Source organism: Myodes glareolus, chromosome 1, assembly GCF_982192425.1.
Source record: "Myodes glareolus chromosome 1, mMyoGla1.1, whole genome shotgun sequence".
In the NCBI taxonomy this organism is placed as follows: domain Eukaryota; kingdom Metazoa; phylum Chordata; class Mammalia; order Rodentia; family Cricetidae; genus Myodes; species Myodes glareolus.
In genome coordinates, this window is record NC_142026.1 from 130,934,781 (window position 1) to 130,960,687 (window position 25,907).

General features: G+C 39.1%; 1 protein-coding gene across 8 annotated transcripts in view; it reads left to right on the forward strand.

The window, feature by feature from the left end:
* Nucleotides 1-25,907, forward strand: part of Scaf8 (SR-related CTD associated factor 8) — a 170,843-nt gene that overhangs the window by 17,656 nt on the left and 127,280 nt on the right. For all 8 annotated transcript variants that reach the window (XM_087912147.1, XM_087912146.1, XM_087912144.1 and 5 more), the window contains 3 exons: nucleotides 10,858-10,941; nucleotides 17,163-17,207; nucleotides 24,124-24,285. In XM_087912147.1, coding sequence (XP_087768273.1) covers nucleotides 10,858-10,941; nucleotides 17,163-17,207; nucleotides 24,124-24,285 — 291 coding nt within the window. The remainder of the gene's footprint in view (nucleotides 1-10,857; nucleotides 10,942-17,162; nucleotides 17,208-24,123; nucleotides 24,286-25,907) is intronic.

The window sequence follows — 25,907 nt, forward strand, 5'->3', positions numbered from 1 at the left end:
TTTCAGTGAGTAGGTTTTGAATGAGTGATGAATCGTGAGATTATACATAATTTGTTTTTTCTTTCTTTTGTGTTTTATTAAAATATTCCATATTTTCTGTATTAAAATATCTTGAATTGGAAAATAAAGGTCAGTCAGGGAGATGACTCAGTGGATAAATCCTCTTGGTGTCAAGCCAGAGGGTATGATCCGTTTGTCCGGAGAGAACCTGTTCTTGTCTTCCGGCTTCCATGTGCATGTGTATACAAACTCATACATAAACAATGTAATTAAAATATGTTTAGGAAAAGAATCATAAGCATTCTTTTATAACTAAGAAAAATTATTTATTGTTATAGAAGGCTGCTTGTTCATTCCTGGCTACCCAGACCCGAAATAGTCACTTAGAAACTATATTATTTAAACCACTGGTTGGCCAATCACTTAAGCATATTACTAGCTAGCTCTTACCTCTAGAATTAACCCATTTCCATTATTTTATATTTTACCACGAGGCTTGTGGCCTATCTGCAAGGTTCCAGCTGACAGATTGCATCTTTTTCCCCTCACAGCTTTTTTTACCCCAGCATTCAGTTTAGTTGTGTCCCCCCCCCCCCCCCGCCACCTCTGTTCTGCCCTCCACATGCCCAAGATAGCTTCTTTAATTACCAGTGGTATTCTCAACATCCAACATCACTTTATGTTTAATAATAGTTTATTTTTATTTTATTATCAATCGTTTTGTTTTGTTGTTTGCAGTTACATATTCTGCCCCTCCCTAAAAAGATGCCTTTGGATTACTTGGTTTGAAGGTTTTTAGTATGAAGTAGGAATCAGCTTGTGCCTTTGAAAGCCCAGTCTGGGGAATTCCAAAGAATGTAACATTGCCCATCATCTCCAATTCTTTACAAACACGGATTTTTTTAAAAATTATTATTTCAGTTGTAATGTCATCTTATATTGCTTAGAGTTATATTTGAAATATTTTCTACAAAGAGACTGAAATTCTTAGAATTTTTTTGTGATGAGTTAAGAGAATGTTGGTGATGATCTAAGTAAAATGATTATGAAGCTGTTTGACAAAATTTATTAAATGTGACAGCCACCCAAACCATATTCATTTCATCCTTTATAATGGTTGTTAGACATGAGGCAGAAATACTGTTTCAGTATTGTGCATAAAAGGTATCTGTTTAAAAATGTACACTGTTTGACTTTTCCAGAATAGTCCAAGCTGATGTCTGTTCCCCTCAGGTAAGGCACTGATGGAAGGCTGGAGAAAGAATTGTATTCAAGTGTGGCTTTAGTGACCCTGAGCTTATTGAGGTCCCTCACAGGAGCGTGGTTAGAGACAGCCGAGTCACTGAAAGGCTTACCCCAGCATGGTTGACAGCTGCATCCTTGCAGCTATCAGCCTAACTTGCAGATTGCTCCACCAGTTTTCTCCCTCTAGTTGCTTAACTGCTCTCCTAACTTGGGGGAGGACCTCATGCTGTTTGTAGCTTTTTGAGGCCTTTGTGGGTTTTTTATTTTTCTTTTTTTCCAAGACAGGGTTTCTCTGTGTAGTCCTGGATCTCCTGGAACTCACTGTGTAGATCAGACTCGGTGACTTCAAACTCAGAGATCCCCCTGCTTCTGCCTCCCAAGTGCCTCACTTTATTTTTGTTTTTAGACAACAGCTTTATTGAGACATCCACACTATAATTTTCATCTGTTGAAGTGTGCAATGTATGAGTTTTTGTGTATTACACTAATAACTCTTTAAAGCTGTGGGAACCAGGCAAGATGATTCATCCCTGAAATTCTAGTATTCCCTGAGTTTTAAAAGTTTCAAGAGCTCTCTGTATCTGTGTGGGGTGAGCCACCCTCAGCTCTCCAGGGGCACTGTTCTAATTTGAAGAAATATATTCACAGCACTCCATTTCTCCTCTATCTCACAGTATTTATCTGCCCCTTTTGTGATGCTCTGAGCTTAGAAAGGGGTAATATACATGTCTGTTTAACTCTTCCTCATGGCTCAGTATTGGGCCATTTTACTACAGCAGAGGTTATTTTAGTATGAGTGGTTATGAGTTTCTACAGTAGCCACTGCCCACTGCAAAGAAGAATAGCCTTCCTGAGCAGGGGCGACAGCATCAGCAGCTGTGGGAGTACACACAGATGTCTAGAAGATAGTTTGACAGGCACGTTACATCTGTAGCAGGTAGTCTCCTTTTGAAGCCTCTGATAGCCCCAGCCACAGATTTTTATCTTGACTTAGAGTATCAAATAAAGGGAAGATATTTTTAAAGTCAAACAGAAAATAGGGATCTCATCCATCACCATTATTCCTGCAGATACATGATGGATGATATGTTGTCAGAATCCATAATCCAGCAGGACTGTTGGGGACAGTTTTTGCACAGCAGATTGTGGAGTGTCTTCCAGAGATTCAGTGAACAGGGCAGGACACGTCCAGCTCATTAACAGTTGGATTTCCCCTAGTTCTGCAACCAAAGCCTATGCTGTCCTAGCAATAAAGGACTTGCCATCTAATTTGTGGAAACAACCAGCACCAATGGCCATAGTCTTTTTGATTTATATATAGGATATGGGGCCTCCCTGACCAAGAACTCATAGGGGTGGAGTTACTGTGGGCGCAGGAATTTTTATTTAATAACCTTACAGCGTCTGTGAATGCTTTTTCTTTTCTTTTTCCTTCTTTCAGTAGGGTGCATTTATTTAAATTAACTGTTTTGTCAGTTTTCTAAATCTCAGATACACAACAGTTGGTTTTACATAATGAGATCATCTTACAAAGGGTGAGCAGGATCTTTGCCCATCCAAGATTGTCCTTTTTGAGGAAGTATCCATTGGTTTTAGGATATAGTACTTAGCAGAATATTAAAAAGATCACTTAGCAAGTTCCAGTGCAGCCTGAAAAGATGGTATCTCTTGTTCTGGCAGAAGAGCAGTGATGCGGTGTGATAATGTGGTCGGTGAACCATCCTGATTCTCCATCCTAGAGTGCTTCCAGGGGTGCTATGCACTTCCACCCCACAGGCTCAGTGGAGTTGTGTACTTGACCAGGCTAGGGACCAGGGGAAGCAGAACCACATTTTTGCCTACCTTGACTGCCATTGTAGCTGATTTCTTGTAACCTCTGGGCTGGTTTTGAGGCCACTGTCTTTCCGTTGACCACAGCTGACTGCGAAGGTCAGTGGGTGGATGAACAGTTTCTACCCCCCAGTAGTAACGTACTCTAGGATACTAATCCCCCCCCCTTTTTTTTAAAAAAAACTTGTACTGTTCTGCCATCTCTTTTACCTTTTGGAGAACTGTTTGGCCTTTTGGAGACAAATGCAGCATTGGGTTTTCTGACATTTCTTAGTAATTTCCCTTCACATGTATCTCATCACATTTATCGTCAAGTGAACTGGATAGACCTTTTTGCTTGCCCTTGTGGTATCACATCTTGAGTGCGGGAGCAGCCTCTGAACCTTATTTACTTAACTGCTCTTAAACCAGTCCCATCCACATACCTGTCCCCACATGGCTCATTGATGGTGCCCATGCCAGTTGTGAATACCCACTGCTCTAGCTTCTTCCTGCCTCCTTGTGAACAGTCCTGTAGGGCCTGGTGAATTGGAGTTAAGCACCGCCTCCCACACCCAGTTTCCTCAGTAATGCTGTCTTTTGCTTCCCACTTATATTTATGTGGATCTTAACAGGCTATAGCGAAGTGTCTCTAATGGCTGGCTGGTAAGAGCAGTCTATCAGGGGTTGATCTCTGTTACATTGCCTCAGATTGTGCTGCCTTTGTCTCAAGGACAGACGGCTAGGTGCTGTCTGGTTTCTCCATTCCCCCGTCACTCAGACTGATCTTATCTACACCCATGGCTCATAGTCTCATGAACTAGACCACGGGGAGTTGTTTTTATTTTTTATTTAAAAATCTTTCCAATTGAAGCAGTTCAGATGGAGTATATTACTTGTTTATCGTAGTTTATTACTTGTTTATCGTAGTTTCTGTACTGGTCCATTGTTAAGGCCCTCATCTGTATACTGAGTCTTGGATTTGTCCAACCTGTAGTAAAGATCAGATCTGAGAAGTATCTTCTTTTTTTTTTAATTTAAAAATATTTATTTAGTATGTGTATGTGCATGATGTGTGTGTGTATGTGTTTTTGTGTGTGTGTGTGTGTGTGTGTGTGTATGTGTGTGTGTTTGTGGGGCTGCGTGTGGTATGGTATGTGTGTGTAGGCTAGAGGCTGATTTTATGGACTCAGTTCTCTGCTTCCACCTTATGTGGATTCTAGATATCAAACTTGGGTTGCTAGACTGTTTCGCAAGCATCTTTACACAGAAATCATCTCTCTAACCCCTAGGAATATCTTCTGTTCTATTTCACGTTCTCATTCACTATTTAATTTTGTCCCAGGTTACAAATCTTTCTGTCTGCTAAGGGTTTTTAAGGGCAAAACTTAAAGACACTTCTTTAGTGTCTCACCAGCATAACGAACAGCAGACCAACATCTTCATGTCATCCTTATTTTTTTTTGAGTGTGTGTGCTAAATTAGAGGCCAATATAGAGAATAGGATAACATCCATTTTTTTTTATTTTTGTAATTTTCTTTTTTAGAGTAATTTATTTTCATTTTATATGCATTGGTGTTTTGCCTGCATGTATGTATTTGTGAGGGTATCGGGTCACCTGGAATTGGAGTTGCTGACAGTTATAAACTGCCATGTTGGTGCTGGGAACGGAACCCCCAGTCAGTGCTCTTAACTGCTGAGCCATTTCTCCAACCCTGTAATTTCTTTCTTACAGAGTTTGTTCTTTGTAGACTGGAAGATGAGCCTCAGTTGAATGTTGTATGGCCCAAAGCTAAGGCCACATAACTTGCCTCTGCAGCTTTCTTATGATTGGTTCTCCTATGCAGTACTTCAGGGTTTGTAATGTATTCTTCAGTCAGTTAAGAATTTCACAATGTGTGGAATACCATTCATTCATCAAGGAGGTATATTATCCCATACTATGTAGACAGGGGCTATTGGAAGGAACATCCTCCCCTTTTCCAAAAGGTACTGTACTCAAATGGCTCCACCTGGATTCTATATATTATTACCACAGGACACACACAGCTGTCACTACAAGGAGGCACACCATCCTTTACCACATCCTGGGAAAAAGTAGTCATATTAGGATTGCCCCCATGAATTCTTCACCCTCAGACAGATTGTGTAAGCAGAAGCTGCTCATTTGTTTCCCTGCTGCTCAGACCTGAAATAGTCACACAGAAACTGTATTATTACAACACTGCTTGGACTATTAGCTTATACTTCTTCTTGGCTAGCTTTTATATCTTAAATTAACCCATTTCTATTAATCTGTGTATTGCCACGTGGTTGTGGCCTACCGGTTAAGTTTTGTTCAGTGTCTGTCTCCTGCAGCGGCTACATGTCTTCTCTTTGACTCTGTCTTCTCTCTTCTCTATCTGCTTGGAACTCACACCTTGACCTACTCTGTGCTGCAATAGGCCCAATTAACCAATGGGTTAATTCTTCATTAACCAATGATACTCAGCATACAGAGGGGAGTCCCACATCAAGATTAGCCAAGATTTGCTTATATTATCCTCACTTTGGTTATGTTAGTCCATGTTTGGCCACCAGTTGCTTTGTGTGATTATTCCTGGGGAGAAGTGTACAAAACATGCCTTTATCCCAGATAGGGCACTGATGACAAACTAAAGACACAGTTCCACCTATCTAGCTGGATGAACCAGTAAGTTTATTAGGGTTAGTTCCAGTAGCACAGATGACTCACAGGTAACCTCAGTATTGAAAGGCCCATCTAGCATGGGTGCCAGCTTATGAAACCCATATTTTAGAGCTTTCTGTATCTGTTAGGCTTCATGAACTTCCTGAGCCTCTTGTGTGAATCTTGCCCATTGAGTTTCCTGAATGTGAGAACCCCTCTTCCTCCTTTACTGGGAAGAATGAATGTTCAATTTGGAAGACATAAGTGCTTTACAGCTATGAATATATTTTATTTTCTCAGTGCTGTAATTGAACAATAGCATGTTTATAAATGGTAGGAAAGTATCATGTAACCCATTTTTTTTTTAATAGTGTCTGAACTAAAATTTTTTTCTTTATAGTTCTTGAGGCTATAGTCAAGACTTCGGGTGCTGACCATTGAGTTCCCAGAAGAAACTGTTTCTGTCTGATGGATACTTGCCTTCTCACAGAGGAAGGGAGGGGTGGGGTGCAGAAAAAATATGGACATGTATGTGAGCAAAAGCTGAGCTATCTAGCTTTTGAAAGACAGTAATCCTGTTAGTCTGTCTATATGATGTCACTTAATCACCTCCTTCAAAATACAGTCATAGTGAAGGTTGGGACTTCAATTTAAGAATTTTGGAGAAGGTGATGTGTGGAAATTATGTATGCACTAGAATGGACTAGAATAAAAATAATGAAATTCAATTTTTGAATGATTTTGAAGTCTCTGACTGTGCTTGATATCCCCCAAAGACCAGTGTTTTTCGCTTGTTAACCCTTAAGGTCATTAAGCCTTTAAATAAAGTTTAATACCACTGTCGGTTGAGTTTTAGACATTAATAGTTGTTGCAGTAGTAGGTGGGGGCATTTGTTCACAGTTACTACTTCTGCACTCTCTCAGATCTTGGTCTTGGGTAGTGAGCCGTGAAAGAAAGTATTTTATACAGTGGCTGTGTCTTACGTATGTGCTATGGCTGTGGTTTCCTTGTTTTATCAGTTACCAACCCTTTTACGTTTTCTAAAAGTTGATGGCATCAGTTATCTGTTACGTCTCCCTTTTTTCTTCATTGTGAAAGTCATTGTCTTCTGAATAGCAGGAAGAAGTGGTTGTGTCTAGTCTCACAGACTTGAAAGTGTCAAGATCATATTGGCAGGAACTTTTGTGAGGTTTCTCGTGTCTTTGGAGAGTTGAGGGATACTGATCCTAATTTTATAGCCCCAAGGGGTTATTTTGGGAAAAGAATTAGCTATTCTTTTTTTTTTTTAAACTTACCCCACCCTTTTTTTTCCTGAAAGATTTATTTATTAAGCATACAATGTACTGCTGGCAAGGAAGGCACCAGATCTCATTACAGGTGGTTGTGAGCCACCATGTGGTTGCTGGGAGTTGAATTCGGGACCTCTGGAAGAGCAGCCAATGCTCTTATCCTCTGAGCCATCTCTCCAGCCCCAGAATTAGCTACTCTTGACTTTTGATTCATACTTTAATACATTTGGTCAAAGATTCAGCAGCCTTGACGGCACACTGTGCTGATGTACAGCCAGATGTCTGTTGGTGGTTCTGGTTTAGGACCTGTAAGTTCTTTTAGATTCTGCCAAAGCCATAGAGTTAATTGAGTATTGATCAAATCTGCAAAGACACTAAAATGTTTTTTGAAAGTTTTGTTTGAAATACTTTGAAAACATTTTGTTAAAATTGAGTGATGAGTTTCAGTACATATGAGGGTAGGAGAATGTTGTCTAGTGAGAGTACATTGTTTATCAAAAAGAGGAAATACATCTTGGATTCAGAGACTACTCAAATTTAAGGATTGGCTTTTGCTATAAGTTCTTTTATCATATAGTTTGGTTGTTTTGGGTCAAATACAGTTTATTGGTGTCTTGCTACAAGAATAGACCTGAACAGACGTGATATAGTAGAAACAGTGTGGCCTACTATAATTTTGCCATTATAATGAAATGCTTAGTACAAAGAGTCCTTTTAGCTTATCCTATTGGCGGTTCTGGAATGTGGTGCTTGCAGTGGGTTTTGTCAGGTGAGGACCTTCATTGGCAGCAGGAGCATTTACTGTGTGCCTGTGATCACATGAGGCAGAGACCAGTGAGGCCAGGTTCAGGCTGGAGAACAAGTTTATTCTGTGGCCATTGCCTCCATATTATTTGAGGATCTCCCACTAGGCCTCTGTAGATGGAAGTTCTGTCCCACCTGGTCCCGCAGCTGTTCAGTCCCAAATAAACACAGGCTTTCATTAATTATAAACTTTTCCTTTTGCTACAGCTTAAATTAATCCATAATTCTTTTTTTTAATATTTATTTATTATATATACAATAGTCTTTCTGTGTGTATGTCTGCAGGCCAGAAGAGGGCACCAGACCTCATTACAGATGGTTGTGAGCCACCATGTGGTTGCTGGGAATTGAACTCAGGACCTTTGGAAGAGCAGGCAATGCTCTTAACCTCTGAGCCATCTCTCCAGCCCCCATAATTCTTTTTTTAAACAGGAACACCACTACCCTATTTATTTATTTATCTATTTATTTATTTTTTATGTATACAATATTCTGTCTGAGTGTTTGCCTGCAGGCCAGAAAAGCGCACCAGACCCCATTACAGATAGTTGTGAGTCACCATGTGGTTGCTGGGAATTGAACTCAGGATCTTTGGAAGAGCAGGCAATGCTCTTAACCTCTGAGTCATCTCTCCAGCCCTCCATAATTCTTAACTATGTTTAGCCACATGGTTTAGCACCTTTTCTCAGTAAGGCATTTTTATCTTGCTCCCTCTGTGTCTGGGTGACGACTGTTCTCACCTTTTCTCTTCCCAGAAATCTTCTATTCTGGTTGCCTTGCCTATACTTCCTGTTTGACTAATGACCAATGAGCATTTTAGTAAACCAATAAATGACAAATCTTTACAGGGTACATGAGCATTATCCCATAGCGGGTCTGCCCTTTTAAGTCCCACTGCCACACTTGGAATCAACCTTCTTAGTATCTGCTGGGGCCTGATTCTAGTCAGATGATTGTAATGGAAATGTGGGTACCCCAGAGGACATTGAAAAGAAAGACTGTTTGTAATATTTTTAAAACATAATTCTTTGGTCCTTTGAAAATTTCACATGATGTACCCCAGTCCTGCTCACCTCCTAATTCCTCCATATCCACCCCTCCAGCAGCATGACCCCCCCACAAATTAATTAAAAACAAAAACCCAAACCTACTTGCTCCCCCATCTTTCCAACACTTCTCCATTCATCCTAGTAGCATCAGGAGCCGTGGTGTGTCACACAGTTTACCATTTGTCTAGTAGCCCCACCCGCATGGCCCCTGGTGGTGGCCATCCAGAGCCATGGACATCAATACAGACCCTGGCTATGGTAGGGCCATGGATGCAGACATGGCCCTTGGCAGCAGTCCTGACCCAGATGGGTTGTTTGTAATTTTTAACTAGAATCCTAGGTTGCTTTCTGTTTGCAAAGCAGTTGGTGTATAGGTGGCCACTTAATACCTTAAATTGCATTAAAGGAATTAAACCTTTTGTTTATTAGTGCTAGTCACATTAGCTTTGTAGCAGTTCTTCTTGAAAAGTAAAATATTAGATGTAATCAGGCAAATTAATGGCTTGATAGGTGAATGGTGAGACACTGAAAACATAAAGAGAAGCTTGGTAGTGGGGAGTTATGGAAACCTTTCCTCCTTAGGTCATTTAGGGAAAAGTACACATTAGCTGTTGGAGAAGCCCTGGTAGAGAATATTCTGAATAGAAGACAATAAATAACATTTTAAGGGTACTGTGGCTGGGAACTGAGAAAAGTGTGTACTAAGAGCAGGGGATAAAAACACGGCACGAGAGAAAACTGACTGTGCTGCTGCTGAAAGTCACAAGCAAGGCCTACATATGCAGTTTTGTTTGTTTTCTCCACAGGGAAGTTCTTGCATATTGAAGTCGAGTAGTGGTGAAGGGAGTTTTTTTTTTATTTTTATTTATTTATTTTCTTTTTAAGATAGCTATAAATGTCATAGGAGAGCATGCATTATCCATTTACTTGTTCTCCAGGTAGACATGGCAATTTCACTGTGGTCTGATTGTTATGGCCAAAGTCTAGCGAACAAACTTTAAATACTGTCTTCACCATAGTATCACAGACTGCAGTGAAATTTTTGGTCAATTTTCATTTAAACCCAGTTCTCTACTATCTAATTTTTCTGCCGTGTCTTTTAATTATTTTCTTTCTGAGCATTCCATGAGGAATTATTAAAACAGATTGAAGGGCAAATTGTCTTGAAACCTTAGACACCTTGAGTTTTTGGTTTTTTTAAGACAAAGTTTCTCAGTAGCTTTGGAGCCTGTCCTCCCCTCCCCTCCCCTCCCCTTCTTTCTTTCCTGAGGTAGAGTCTCACTATATAGCCCTGGCTGACCTGTTCTGGAATTTGCTTGTATAGATGAACCAGACTGACCTCAGACTCACAGAGATCAGCCTGCTTCTGCTTCCTAAAACTGGGTTTAAAGGTGTCGGCCACCACACTCTGCAACAGAGGCCCAGATTTTAATATTTATTGTATACTTGAGAATGGAATTGGCTAAATCACATGGTGACTATTTTTAAAACTTTTTGAGAAGCTGACATGCTCTTCTTTTTACATCTGGTGTGTGTTCATATATGTGCATGTGTGTGGTAGGGCATATACATACCATAGTGATCCTAAGGAAGGACAGTTTGTTAGATGGAATTGGTTCTCTGTTTCCACCATGTGGATTTAGAGAGGAAACACAGATTGTTAGGTTTGGAGGCTATCACCGTCTCCTGCTGAACCACATTGCTAGCTTTTCAGTGTATTATAAAGCTACTGTGCCATTTGCTCTTCACATTGGCAATGTATGAGGATTCTAAGTTTTTATGGTCTTCTAACTTTTTATTGATTATGAATAAACAAATGTGAGGTAATTTCTGATTATAATTTTGCTTTTCCATGCATTAGTGTTGTTGAGATTTTTTTTAAGCTTCTTGTGTATTTATTTCATTGAGAATATAAAAGTGGAAATTCTAATAGTTTCACAAAAGCTTAGAGGCACTTGTGATATATTTAACATTTGCTTTTTTTTTCTCAGTTATATTCGCTGAATGACTATAAACCACCCATTTCTAAAGCAAAAATGACCCAGATTACAAAGGCAGCCATCAAAGCTATTAAGGTGAGTAATAAATTTGTGTCTTTAAATAAAATAACCCTCTTATTTGTGTGTGTGTGTGTGTGTGTGCGTGTGTGTGCTTGTATATACGTGTGCCATGTGTAAGGGTCATGTAGAGTCCAGAGGTTTTATCAGGCATCTTCTTCCATTGTGCGCCAGTCTATTTTTTTGAGATAGTCTGTGGGATAGTGTTGGCTGAGGTTTCTGTCCCACCTGGGCCTGCAGCCATTCAGTCCCAAAGAAATACACAGAGACTTACATTAATCATAAACTGGTTGGCGTATTAGTTCAGGCTTCTTATCATTAATTCTTACATCTTAAATTAGCCCATTATTCTTGTATATGTTAGCCACGTGGCTTGGTACCTTTTTGTTATAATGTGGGTCGCTTCTCGCCACCTGGCTCCCGACTAGTTTACACCGAAATAATTACACAGAAACTGTATTCATTTAAACACTGCCTGGCCCATTATATCTAGCCTCTTCTTGGCTAACTTTCACATCTTAATTAACCCATTTATAATAATCTGTATATTACCATGTGACTGTGGCTTACCGGGATGAGTCTTACCTCATCCGTCTCAGAGAGGAGAGCCATGGCGTCTGTCTGACTCTGCTTTCTTTCTCCCAGCATTCTGTTCTGTCTACTCTGCCTATCTAAGTTGCTGTCCTATCAAAAGGCCAAGGCAGTTTATTTAACCAATGAAAACAACACATAGAAAGAAAACCCTCCTATACCACCTTTTATCAGCAAGATATTCTCATCTTGCTTTTTTCCTCTTCCCAGAATTCTCCAGTTCTGGTCGCCCTGCCTATACTTCCTGCCTGACTACTGTCCAATCAGTGTTTTATTTAACCAGTACAAGTGACAGAACTTTACAGAGTACAAGACTATTGTCCCACATAAGGATAGTGTTAAATTATCAATTTGTTATGATCTAGAATCACCTAGGAGATGGACCTGGGGCATGTCTGTGGAGAATTTCCTTAATTACCTAATTGAACTGGGCAGGCTTGTCCACTATGGATGGTGGTCTCTTCCCCTGCTGATAAATGGAGAAAGAGAACTGAGTAGCAGCAGGCATTCATATTTGTTGCTGTTGCTGCCCTTTTAAATTTTAACTTTTGTTACTCTTTGTGGGGTGTGCTTATGAATGTGGGCACTTATGTGCTGTGGGCATGTGTGCCGTTTAGGGGATAGCTTTCCCTCCTCCAAGTTGGGAGGTGAGGACTGAACTCATGTCCTTGAGTTTGCTTGGAAAGTCCTTTTAGCCACTGATCCATGTCCCTTGTCCTTGCTTCTTAACTGTGGATGGAGTGTGACCTAAGTATCTCTAGCTTCTGTTCCTAGAACTGGGTTGACTTGCTTCCAGGATATTTGTCACAGCGACTGGAAATACTGTGTTAATACAATGCTCCCTAGAGAAACAGGAGAGTCTATTTATTTATTGAAAGAGCTTTTACTAGAATGGCTGTGGTCTGGGTAGTCCAACAATGACTGTTGTATGACAAAAAATGTCAGCTAGCTCTGTTCAGTCCGTGAGACTGGATGGCTCAGTAACTGCAGTCTAGAGCTAGTCCTGGAAGGTTCCTAGAGTGCTGCTGGCCTTCAGTTTATGTTGGAATCCCAAAGGAGTGGATTTTAATACTAATGAATTCCCTCAGCACCAGGATCGATGAACTTGCCAGTAAGAATGAGGACAAGCAGGAAAAAAAGCCAAAGCTTCCTTCTTCCATGGCCTTTTTATATGCGTTTTACCACCTCAAATGATTTGATTAGAGAAAATTCCTCATAGATATGCCCTGAAACTTGGGTTTTAGTTGATCCCAGTAGTCAAGTTGACAACCAAGATTAAACCATCATTTGTCAAACTTGACACACAGTCACACACCCTCTTGCTTAAATTTCAAATGAAAACAATGACCAGGTTATAATTCCACCTCGGTCTCCCACATAAAACTGCGAGTGTAGTATGTGTTTTAGAATAGGTGGCACTGTCTCTTGAGGTATGCTTAGTATTTCAGCTGTTAGCTCAATCTATAGTGCATTACATAATAGATAAATAGAATAAAGAAAACATAAATATCTGCTTAATATCTGAGTATGCACAAACATGTTCTTAGCAAAATAGGACAAGTGCACTCCTGTCAGTCACAGCTGTCCTTCTAGTTCTAGTGACCTTTCTCTTCTACCCAGTCTGTTTTTGCTCTACCCTCAGCAAGCACCTCAGCAGGTCTTCCTTCTTTTCCTGGAGGTGTGACCCATGCCTTTATTCCTGAAGAATCTAGGCTCTTTGTCGTCCTGTCTTGAATGGGTTGTAGTAGGGTTTATGTTGCTGTATTAAAGCACCATGACCAAAAGCAAATTGGGGAAGAAAGGGTTTATTTCAGCTCACAACTCTCAGGTCACAGTCTGTCACTGAGGGAAGTCAGGGACCCAGGTCAGGAGCTGAAGCAGAAGGCATGGAGGAGTGCGACTACTCATGGCTTGCTCAGCTGGGTTTTTTTTTTTTTTCTTTCTTTTTCTTAATACCATTCAGGACCACCTGCCTGGGGTTAGCACTAGCCATAATGGACTGGACTCTCCCATATCAGTCATTAAAGGAAATGCCCTACAAGTTTGCCTTCAGGTTGAATTTACAGAGTTATTTCCTTAATTGAGATTCTTTCCTAGCTGATGATTATCTTGTGTCAAGTTGTAGCAGTTTCTTACTGAATCTATTGCTGACTGATTAGGGTAGCTGGTTAACTGGTAAGATCCAGGAATCTTCCTGTCTCCACTTCCCCAGTAATGAAATTACAAGCATGCACATCATTTTTCGCTGTTTATGTGGGTGCTTGAGATCCGAACTCAGGCCCTCAGGCTTGTAAACAAGCCTTTGCCTATTGAACAGTCCTCCCAGCCCCTCTCTAGTATTTTAAAGGAATACATTTTGTAGATTTTACATATTTACTTTGGCTTCTTGGTATTGATGTCTACTCAGGTGTGGAAAGAAAATCTGCCACCTGCAAAAAACCCCCGCATTTACATAAAAACACAGTTTGAAAAGATTCTTCCATCAGAAGCTCAGTGGTTAGAAGAGTGAACGGGTTTTAGAGAGTACCTGAGTTCAGTTTCCAGCACCCACACCGTGTCTCACAATTGGCTTACAGTCATCTCCAGTTCTAGAAGGTTCAGTGCCACCCTCTGTCCTTCAAGACCATTGAACATACACCTGGTTCACATACATACATGTAGGGGAAACACTCATACAAAGTAAATAAAATAAGCCTTTAAAAAAACAATCCTTGAAAACAGTCTGGTTTTTGTTTTGTTTTGTTTTGTTTTGTTTTGTTTTGTTTTGTTTTGTTCTGTTCTGTTCTCAAGATAGGGTTTCTCTGTGTAACAGCTCTGGCAGTCCTGGAACTTGCTTTATAGTCCTAGCTGGTCTCGAACTCACAGAGCTCCTTTTACGTCCGCCTGTCGAGTGCTGGGATCATAGATGTGTGCTACCACCACTTGTCTAAGAAACAGACTTTTATATTTTGAAACTAGCATTTTCTGTACTGTTCTTAGGTGATAGTGTGGCTGTGGTCACGTTGTGGAATAGGCGCCCTGACAGTGCATTAGTTGCACTGGGTGCAGAACCTTATATATTATAAGTTGGTAAAAGATTTCTAAATAAAAATTAGTGTACTTGTTTTCTCTTAGTGATTATTTATGTATTTGAAACTGAATTATTATGGAATCTTTATGGAATATAACTGGGCTTCATTGTGTATAAGGTGCTTGAATTTTAGAAATAGATTGTAGAAAGTAGTATCTTACCCCATTATAGTTAAAAACCTGTGTTTTCATGTTTAAAAAAAATTGAAGATAAGATGGTAAAAAGCACACATAAGCCTGAGAATTCTGAAGGAAAATTATTATTATTATTATTTTTAAGAACATCGACAGGCCTAATTTAACATAGCCTTATTCTCTTTTAGTTTGCACTGTCTCCAGTGTTATCTGATTCTTTGGATCTTGGTTCTGAGAATATACAAACATGTATGTTAATATCACTACTAGTATAGAAAATTAGAATTGGTATGTTTTATAAAACTTGAACAGTACTTGTTGATCTTAGTATAGGTTCTAGTATTTTCTGTTTTCAGATGTCAGAAGAGTATAGTTTGTAGGTTTTGAATTGGGGTTTCTGTCAATTGAGAGTAACTCAGTTTTTACAGTATACTGCAGTTTTTGTATTATTTCTGCCTTTAATCTAGTTTTGAAAAAAGTTGTAGCATATTGTGAGAAGCACTATGTTTTTGCTCCTTGGATCTATCAGTAACCTTTTACCATATCTGCTTGATTCCTACTTCGGTATCACTTTATAACCTTTGGCTAAGATCAAGATTAAGGGCATTTTGTAACATGAAGGGCTGGCTTGTTTGGGTTTCTGTCCTACCCGGTACCCCACAGCCGGCATACCCCAAGGAAAATCACACACAGGACTCCATAAGATTATAAACTGATTGGCCCATTAGGTCAGGCTACTTATTAGCTCTTATAACTTATGTTACCCCATTATCCTTATCTACGTTAGCCACATGGCTCAGTACCTTTTCCAGTGGGGCAGCTTACATCTTTCCTCTCCAGTGGTCTGGGCAGAACTGGCAGAGGGAGCTTCCTGCTTCCCAGAATATTCCCAGTCTCTTTGCTCCACCTCTGCTTCCTGTCTGGCTTTCCCACCTATACTGCCTGCCTGGCCAATCAACATTTTATTAAAATATGATTGACAGAATACAGACAATTCTCCCGCATCAGCATTTACACACACACACACACACACACACACACACACACACCCAAACTAACTAACTTACTTACTTACTTTCTTTCTTTCTTTCTCTCTCTCTCTCTCTCTCTCTCTCTTTCTCTCTTTTTCTTTTCTTTTCTTCTCTTTTTCCTAGTTGAATTATTTGATAGTTTCAGATATCATTAATAATAATAATCCCAATAATAATGGTCCCTCCAGCCAGTGGTGGTGCACGCCTTTAATCTCAGCACTTGGGGGCCAGAAGGGAGGTGGATCTCAGTGAGTTCGAGTTCATCCTGGTCTCCATAGTTCCAGTATAGGCTCCAAAGCTACACAGAGGACCCCTGTCTTGAACCCCCCCAAAAGGTTCCTATATACGTGTATATAAATCTCCTAAGAACATCGACATTTCCTCCCCATCCCTCCCTCCCTCCCTCCCTCCCTCCCTCCCTCCCTCCCTTCCTCCTTCCCTCACTTTATTAAATTTGGTTTTATTTTATGGTCACTGGTGTTATGCCTGCATGTGTGTGTGTGTGAGATGTTAGAAGCCCTGGAACTGGAGTTAGAGGCTGTGTGAGCTGTGTTGTAGGTGTTGGGAATTGAACCCGGGTTCTCTTGAAGGGCAACCAAACTCCTGAACCATCTCTCCAGACCCTACATTTTTTTTTTAGAAAACAACCAAACCACAGTTGGTAACGTTGGTAACATGTATGAATTTCATTTGGATAAAATGCTTTTGTGCTAATATGCTTACAGTCAACTCATGTATACATTTCAGTGTTAAGGCTTTAGTTCTTATGTCTAACAGGAAGGGACAGAAGTTATGAGAATAGAAATATAATTCAAGTTCTTTAAAACAAATGTTCTGATAGTGGCATTACCATTGACATATTAAAATTGTATTGTCTATAATTTCTATTTTACTTACATTCAGGTTTTTGTTGAATATTTTATTGTTTTTTAATCTAAGTGTTCTCACAGTTGATAGTGGATCATTCCATTTTATAATACATTACTTCTTCTTTGCCTGAGGTTGAAACACATTAATGTACTGCTGGTAGAGTTACTTTCTTTTTCTAGTATTGTCCTTGATTTAGTATTAAAATGATACTGTAGGACATTGTTATATTTTCCTCTCTGGAAAAAACATTTGCCAGTGTACAATATTTTGCTGTTAATACACTTTATCAAAGTGTACTTTTATAAAGATGCTGAAAGTTTTATAATATTCTTTACATAAATTCATATATATGTGGTTCAAAGAATTAGTTAAAGAATTAAATATAATGGCTAGTTTCCCATAGAGGTGAATGATGTGAATCACAAATGTTTTGTCTAAATTTATTATTTTAATGGACCTTTGGAGCCCTTCAGACATGTGGGCAGCAGAAAATTCTAACCTATGCAAACTGATCATGTAATCACGTTTTCTTTTTTCTTACAGTTCTATAAACATGTGGTACAAAGTGTTGAGAAATTCATTCAGAAGGTAAGCACATGTGCTCTTTACTACCTAGGCTAAATGTGCTGTGGTTTTATATTGATGCTTGTGTTTTCATTTTTTATTTATGTATTTTTAAGCATGTAATTTAACTTTTAAAGAATACTTTTAATGTTTTATATGAGTGTTTTACCTACATGTATGTTTTTACACCAAGTGTGTGCTGGGTCCCCTAGAACTGGAGTTAGAGATGCCTGTGAATGACCATTTTCGTGCAGAGAACTGAATCCAGACCCTCTACAAGAGCAACAAGTGCTCTTAACCTCTGAGTCATTCTCTGGCCCCTTACGTTCTCCTTTAAGTCAAGTGCTTGAGTTTAAGTTTTGATGGACTGTTAAAAAGAAGCTCCCAAGTGTTGCAGATGTAGTTGTGCAGGTGAGGCGCTGGCCTAGCATACCAGTGCCTGTGTATTCTGTCTCCAGCACTTTGTCAAATAGGATTGTGCAGGCAGGCACACAGCTACATAGTGTCCCAAACACTACCTAGCTTCATGGTTGGTCGTAGCCAATAGATGCCCATCTGGACTGTGTTACATTCTTTCTCAAGACAAAAAAGCTCCAGTTGTTTTGGTTTCGATTGAGAAATAAAATAAAAATGCTAGTTGATAAGTCTGAAAATGGTAGCCTGTAGTCAGATATTTTTGCTTAATTTCTTTCTTGGAAACAGTTACTATGATTTTTCAAATGTTACAAATATTTGTTTTGTAAGACCTTAAGGATATTCTCACTATTCATTTTAAACTGTATGCTTAAAAAGTAACTCTGTATCTGTGTAAAATATGGGTTAAAATATTGTCTCCCATCCATTTTTATTCCCTTCATTCATTTCGTCTGATCCATTAATGTATTAAACAGTGCTACATCTTTTTTTGTAGATCTTATCTAGGGGAATAAGGCAGATAAAGTTGAAAATAGCTGTCATTCGTACTGTCTTAGTTAGGGTTACTGTTGCTCTGATGAAATGCCATGACCAAAAGCAATTTAGAGAGGAAAGGCTTAAATATCTTATAGTTCGTTGAGGGAAGCCAAGGTAGGAACTTAACCTGGACAGGATCCTGGAAGCAGGAGCTGATGCAGAGGCCATGAAAGGGTGCTGCTTACTGCCTTGCTCTTCATGGCTTGCTCAACCTGCTTTTTTATAGAACCTAAGACCAACAGTCCAGGGTTGACCCCACATACAATTGGCTGGACCCTCCCCCATCAATCACTAATTCAGAAAATGCCTTACAGACAGGCTCATAGCTTGATCTTATGGAGGCATTTTCATAATTGAGGCTCCATCCTCTCAGATGACTTTAACTTGTGTCAAGTTGACATAAAACTGTCCAGCACACTTACAGTCTGTATTAAGATTCTAGGTGACTAGGTCATTGTTCTTAATACTCCTACTTATGACCAACATTCCCTTGACGTTCTGGCAGGTGTATTTAAGATTTACGTCTTTGAACTTAGACTTTACTTACTTGGCATTAACATTTAGCAAGCTTGCTGTGTACTATGGAAGGTGAAGGGATTAAAGTACGACTACTGGGTCTCTAAACTCGGTTGTCTTGAATAATTTATCTAACATGTTTTTCATTCTGACTCTCTTTTAACAAAGATTAATTTAGGTAGGGTTGGTGGTGCATATTTTTAATCCCATCATTTAGGGACAGAGGCTGTGTAGAGACCATGTCTCACAAAACCAAGAAATAAAAATTAAAATTTTTTTATTTATTATTTTTATTTGTGTGGGTGTTTTGCTTACATGTATGTAAGTGTGTGTGCCATGGTGGGCAGAAGTAGACATCAAATTTCCTCGAACAACAGCTGTAGACAATTGTGAGCTGTCAGATGGGTACTGGGAATCCAACCCAGGTCCTCTAGAAGAACAGTGTGTGCTCTTAAGCACTGAACCATCTCTCGGCCTCCTTTCCCTCCTTTTAAAATATTTTTTCCCACAAAATATTGATTAATAATATTTTGGGATTAAGACCTTTAGATAAAGATAAGTATACTTTTAAAGAAAACCAAACTGTAAAGTGCAGTGTTAGTGACTAAAATTTTCCACCAGTGTAAATCTTTTACAAGGTCTAAAATTGAAGCCATTACCCTTAAATTTGACTATACAGGAAATGTATGGGGAGTCTTGCTGGAATGAATTTGGTGAGGAACCTGGAATCTCATTTCCTGGTTGATCCCTTAGTGCCACATGCAGTAGTTCATTTCAAGTTTCAGGAAGATGAAGGGTTTTTGATGATTGGATTTGGGGTAGAAATGTGTTTGATCAAGTAAGATATTTCAGAATTTTGGAAAGGCCTAGAGAAGGCTGTTCCATAGTCCATGTGAAGAAGCCAGTCTGAGGAAGTATGAATTACTTTGTCCGTATCCCTGTTTAATTAAAAGAATGAAGCATGAATTGTGTAACGGTTAAATTGATTTTGCTTATTTTCAGTTAAATTTTTAATTTCAGAGTATTTGTAGATTCATGTGTTTAATTAGAAGATTCTTTCCCACCTGACACTTCCCAAATAACTACTCCGAGGCTTAATGTTCATTATAAACTGTTTTGTCTATTTTAGGCTTATTAACTAGCTTTTACAACATAAATTAACTCATTTCTATTATTTTATATTTTACTATGAGGCTTTTGTCTTGGTACCTCACATCTTGCTTTCCCAATGGCTGCTAGTGTTTCTCTGACTCCACCTTCTTTCTCCCTGCCTTTCTGCTTGGATTTCCTGTTTCGCTCCATTCTGCCTGGCTGTTGACCTAATCAGCTTCTTTATTAATCAAGGGTCATAGAACATAGTCATAGCATACAGAGAGATATCCCACATCATTTCCCTTTTTCTGTCTAATCAGAAAGGAAGATTTTTAACTTGGTAACATAATAAAATTACATATAACAAAACCGTTATCAAGCAAGAATTACAGTTAAAATATTTAGTCTATTTGTATATAACAAAATTAAAGAGTCTATCATCTATCTTTGTCAGCCTAAAGTTTCATATTTATCTTTTATCATAACTAAGGAAAACTAATTATAACTATCTATCAACTCCATCAAAGATCCCAGAAGGATATAATATTACCTAAGTAAACAGGAAGTCATTTGTAAGCAACTTCCAAAACTATAGAAGTGACAGAGATATCTAGCTGCCTGGACAGTCACCCAAAGTTTATCTGTAACATTGGGCGCTCCATCTTCAGCCTACAGGCCTAGAGTATCTGGCAAATTGCTCAGTGAAGCAGGAAATTTGAAGGACTGTCCTGCCTATTTTGGCAAAATTTGGCAGTTATTTTCTCCTTGTCCTACAGAATGTCTGACAGATTCTTTCATGAAGCAGGAACCCTGAAGGAATGTCCCACCTTGTTTTGGCAAGTTCAACCATCATTTTTCTATGGGAATTGCTTGTTCAGTTTATACAGCATATTGTCAAGCTGTCCAGGCAAGAGCAGTTTCTTGGCCAATTGGCTAGCCTTTCCACATTGAAAGCAAACTCCATAAGGAGCTTATTCAATGCCCATCATCTTCTTGAAGTAATTGGTGCTGCCAGGAACCAGGAGTCTCTCCCTTTCGAAAAAAGTCTAACTTCTTAAAACATTTTAAATGCTATATTCTGTAGGTCTTTGAGGTGTTTGATGATTACTTATCCATCTGAAATATATCTCCACATATCTAGAAAACCTAATATTCCTAATAGTTTGACTATTATAGGTGACTGTTAATTTGTATTTTCTTCCTTCCTTCCTTCCTTCCTTCCTTCCTTCCTTCCTTCCTTCCTTCCTTCCTTCCTTCCTTCCTTCCTCCCTCCCTCCCTCCCTCCCCTCCCCTCCCCTCCCCTCCCCTCCTTTCCCCTTTCCCCTTTCCCCTTTCCCCCTTCCCCCTTCCCCCTTCCCCCTTCCCCCTTCCCCCTTCCCCCTTCCCCCTTCCCCCTTCCCTCTTCCCCCTTCCCCCTTCTCCTAGACAGAATTTCTTTGTAGGTTTTGGAGCCTGTCCTGGGACTAGCTCTTATAGATCAGTCTGGCCTCAAACACACATAGATTCGCCTGCCTCTGCTGGGATTAAAGGCATACGCCACAACCACCCAGTTTTAATTAGTATTTCTTAGCTATACATTATATTTTTAAATGAGCTAAATAACATACTACCTTAAGCAAGATATATATATATATATATATATATATATATATATATAGTAACAAAATTGACCTTAAATTTGTATCCAGAATCCATATCAATGTGAAGTATTTTGAGATTAGCAGGTTTTTTTGGATTAAAGTAGACTTAATATCTATCTTTTTTTATTATTTCTATATCGTATTTCCCCCTTTTCTAGAAAGAGATTAACTATGATCATTAACCATTTATAACCAACCCCATTTAAGTAAAGTTAATATTTTGCGAATTAGGATATAGTGGTGGTGTTGTTTGTTTGTTTGTTTTTTTATACTTCTTCAGTCTGGTTGGGGGCACTGGTAATCTTATGGGGATCCTGAGACAATTTAGAATTATGGTTAAATCTTGTCTTTAGTAGTCTATGAGGCTGCATTATCTCAGCTAGTTGCCTTGAAGCTGTTCTGGATGTTAGATCACCTAGGCCATTGCTCCCATAAGAGATTTCTAAGGGGGGGTCTTACCTGATCAAACCATATTAGCCTGGAAGGAATCCACAGCTTCTCCTCTTTGCGGAAACAAAAGCAGAGCCTCTTTTCCAAAGCAGCATATCCTTAGACCCAAATTTTGAAGTCAAGATACCTCTCTGAGCCCTTTTATGCCTCCTCTTTTGGTGACTTGCTGAGTTTCATTATAGTTACATGTGGGAAATGGGTGAGGGTTATTTAAGGGGATGTGGACTAATGGGTTCAACACTGAAGAAGTGTATCTCCTTCCCTAGCAATCACTAGGATTGTTTCTGTGGGGTGTTGGACATGGTGGCTTCTCACGGGGTCTCACTGTAGTTCTGGCTGGCTTGGAACTCATGAAGAACTTCCAGCTTCTTTTTGCCTCCTGAGTGCTGGGATTAAAGGCATGTGCCTACCATCCCTGCCCTCTAGAATTCTCAGAGGTTTTTAATGTTAGGTATCTTCTCCCATTATCCTTCAGTGACACTTCACATCAGTAAAAATTGGACACCTTTCATCTCTTGCCCTCCCCCTCCCTATTTATGCTGAGATTATGTGTATGTGCACACACATGTGCTCATGTATATGGAGACCAGAGGCTAACTTGAAGTACCATTTCTCTTGAGCCATCCACCTTGTTTTGTCAGTGGGTCTGTCACTGGGGCCTGGGACTTGCTGCTTAGACCAGCTCCTGCCTAGTGAGTCCAGTGAGTCTGCTTATCTCCATCTCTCCTGCTAGGATTATAGATGCTGAGGGTTGAACTCAGGGTATTCATTCTTGTGTGGAAACACTCTTCCAACTGAGGTATCTCCCCAGTGCAGCATCTCTTGCATCTTACTGGTGTGACCCAGGTCCTCTGAATGAAGAGGAGGAGGGTTAGTAACTTCCCATAGTCTTCGCTGGGGTGGCGGAGCACATGTGCATGCTGCCACACCCAGCTGTTTTTTGTAGGTGCTAGGGATTTGAATTCAAAGCTTCATGGATAAATCCCAAACACTCTTACCCACTAAGCTTAGTGTAGAGTTTATATTTGTCATGCAGTCCAAAAATTACGGATTTTGCTATTAGAAGCACTAAAATCAGCAGTTCATAGACCAATTTTTCAGATAAAAAATAATATCCACATGGTGTCCCCTTGACTGTATCCTGGGATAGCCATTGGCAGTGTCATTCAGTTATTTGCAGATTCAGTCACTTGTGTTTTTCCCAGTCTAGTTTTGTTTTTCTTTATGGTTACGTTTAATACATGAAAGTAGAAGTGCAAGTTTGAATGAAGTTATCGAGTGGGTGTGTTTATGTGTTGCAAAGAATGGTGTTGAACTTGCCTAAAGGGTTCTTTGTCAGGCAACTCCGACTGACGACGGCTGCAGATGCCAATGTTAGACTCTGGCCTGCATGTATGGATGTGCAAGTTTTATTGGGGCTGGAGAGATGGCTCAGTGGTTGAGAGAAGTTGCTCTTGCAGGGGACCCGGATTCTATTTCCAGCACTTTGATAGCAGCTCACAGCCATTTATAATTTCCAGGAGATCTGATGTTGTCCTTTTACTTTTGCAGGTACCTGGTACGTATGTGGTGCACATCCATATGTGCAGGCAAATAGAGTAAATAGAAAGAGAAAGCCAAGTTTTCTTAGGGGTCTTGCTTTAGAGTAGAAAGCTTGACTCTTAAGTACATAAGCTTGGAAACCCTATACTAAGAAGTAGAGCATCTTGTAGTTCACAAAATAAATTAGACAAGTAAGGCAAAAGGTAGTGACCCAATGGGATAGTATGAAAATACTTGCATGTTTCAGTGTTGGCAAATTTCCCCAGAATCTTTAGGTGGTAGTGTCATGTCTCCTTTATAGATGATAGTTTTAAACTTTGGCCTGGATATATTTGGCATGCTATAACTGTCATTTGTTTGTTTACTGATACAGAAGTGTGATGTTGAGGTGGAGTCTGATGCGTGCTTGCAGGGCGTTTTCTAACCTTTTCCTGATTTTGTTTTCATTGTTCTAGCTTTTCAAGATTATTAATTTTTTTATAATAATGTCTTATTTATCAGGTTGCTTTTAGTCAGTTAATGCAATGCTAGTTTGGAATTTGAGTGACAGTTGACCTGAATGCATTGAACAGCTAAAGTAGATTCTGTTCTTTAAGGTGCCATTCCAGAGATGGATGCTAAGGTCTAGGCATAGTCTGGTTATTCAGAATGGCATGAACAGTGTTTTTATTTGAATAGGGTTTATAATGTTTTTCTATCAAGAATTTTACCTTTTTGTTTTCTTGCCTATCCCACTCTTTTCTCATCAGTGTAAACCAGAATACAAGGTACCTGGACTATATGTTATTGACTCCATTGTGCGACAATCCCGGCATCAGTTTGGCCAAGAAAAGGATGTGTTTGCACCCAGATTTAGTAATAACATCATTAGCACTTTCCAGAATTTATATCGTTGCCCTGGGGATGACAAGGTACAGTATTACTTTGTTAAAGGAGACTTTACTCTCTTTTTCTTAGAGTTTTTATATTATTATATCATCTTGTGTTGTCATTCACTCTTAGTTATTCTGAGTTTTAATATATAATTACTGTTACAGCCACACTCCTTTTCACTCTTAGAACATTTATAGAGAAGAAAGATGTAGTTGCTTTTGTTACTTTTTAATTTAGTGAAGCAACTTCTGTAAAAGAAATTGCCTGCAGAAGTATTTTGAAATTACATTAGACATTTAGTCATGCATTCACAATCAGTTGAGGATTATGGGTATTTGAGTTGATGTTAACTATTTCAGTTTTGTGGAACATGGGTCTGCCTGCAGTTCATAGAAGAGTATATATTAAAGTTTTTTTTTATTACAGTTTTGTCAGCGCTGAAGAGAAACACTCAAATCTTAGTATGTGTGTCTGTAATTAGCAGGTAAAGAATCCAGAGCCAAGAATAAAGGGAGATGTTTCCTTCATATCCCTTCTAAAATTGATAGAAAGTTACTTAAGTTGAATGCTGATTTGGAAGTGATATGTTTTTTCTGTTTTTAAATTAGGAAAAGGTCATGAGTAGGTGAGCAGGACTGGAGATGGCTCAGCTATTAAGAGTATTTGCTTCTCTATCAGACCAATATATAAAGATTCAGCACCCTCTTCTGATGTCTCCCTCCCTCCCTTCCCCCCAACAAATACATTAAAAAGAGTAGAATGGGTGAGGATTGTTAAAAATAAGGATCTTAAATCTAAAGTTTACAAGATTGGGTGGTTTTATTTTTTAATTGCCATTGTATCTTGAATTTTAAAAATTGTTATTGTAGGAATGAATTTATTATAACATATTCTTTGTAAATATTCTTGGATATAATTCCTAGAAGTTCATGTATTTTGTTTTAGTTATTTTGGTATTATAGTAAGCCTAACTAGTATTCCTAAAGAATGTTTCAGATTTTCAGTCTCCCATCTTAATGAGTTCTTAAAGTAGAATCCCATGTAAAATAATTAATTTGAAATAGTAAGGTATAACAACTTATTTAGAAATCATACCGATTTGAACTTGAATTTCTGACAGTTGCAGTGCTCAAATCAGTCTTCATTTTGTAGGTCTCATGACTAATGTGTCTTCGGGATAGTTTTTATGGATAAGGTATTTTAAAAACCATTCGAAGAAATATTACATGAATCTTAATCTCAGTAATAATGGGGGATGCTGTATATAGACATGCACATAGATGTTCTTGGGATTGTTATTTTGAAGAACATGGGCATCAGACATTGAGAAATGTTCACATAAGCCGAAAGAATGTGAAGTACTTTCTGAACACCCTTCCCATGTAGAGGCAGGAGTTGAATCAGAAGGCTACAAACCATTTGTTATATTCTCCCCCCCTCTCTAAAATTCTATTTAACTGTTCTTTTCTTTTTCAATGCTTAACAATAGCCTCTGATTTAATCTTTATCCCTTTTCTTTCTTTTTGCCCACAGAGACAAGAGTTTCTCTGTGTAACAGCTCTGGCTGTCCTGGAATTCTCTTTCCAGACCAGGCTGGCCTCGAACTCATGGAGATCTGCCTGCCGCTGCCTCCCGCAGGCTGAAATTACAGGCGTGCGCT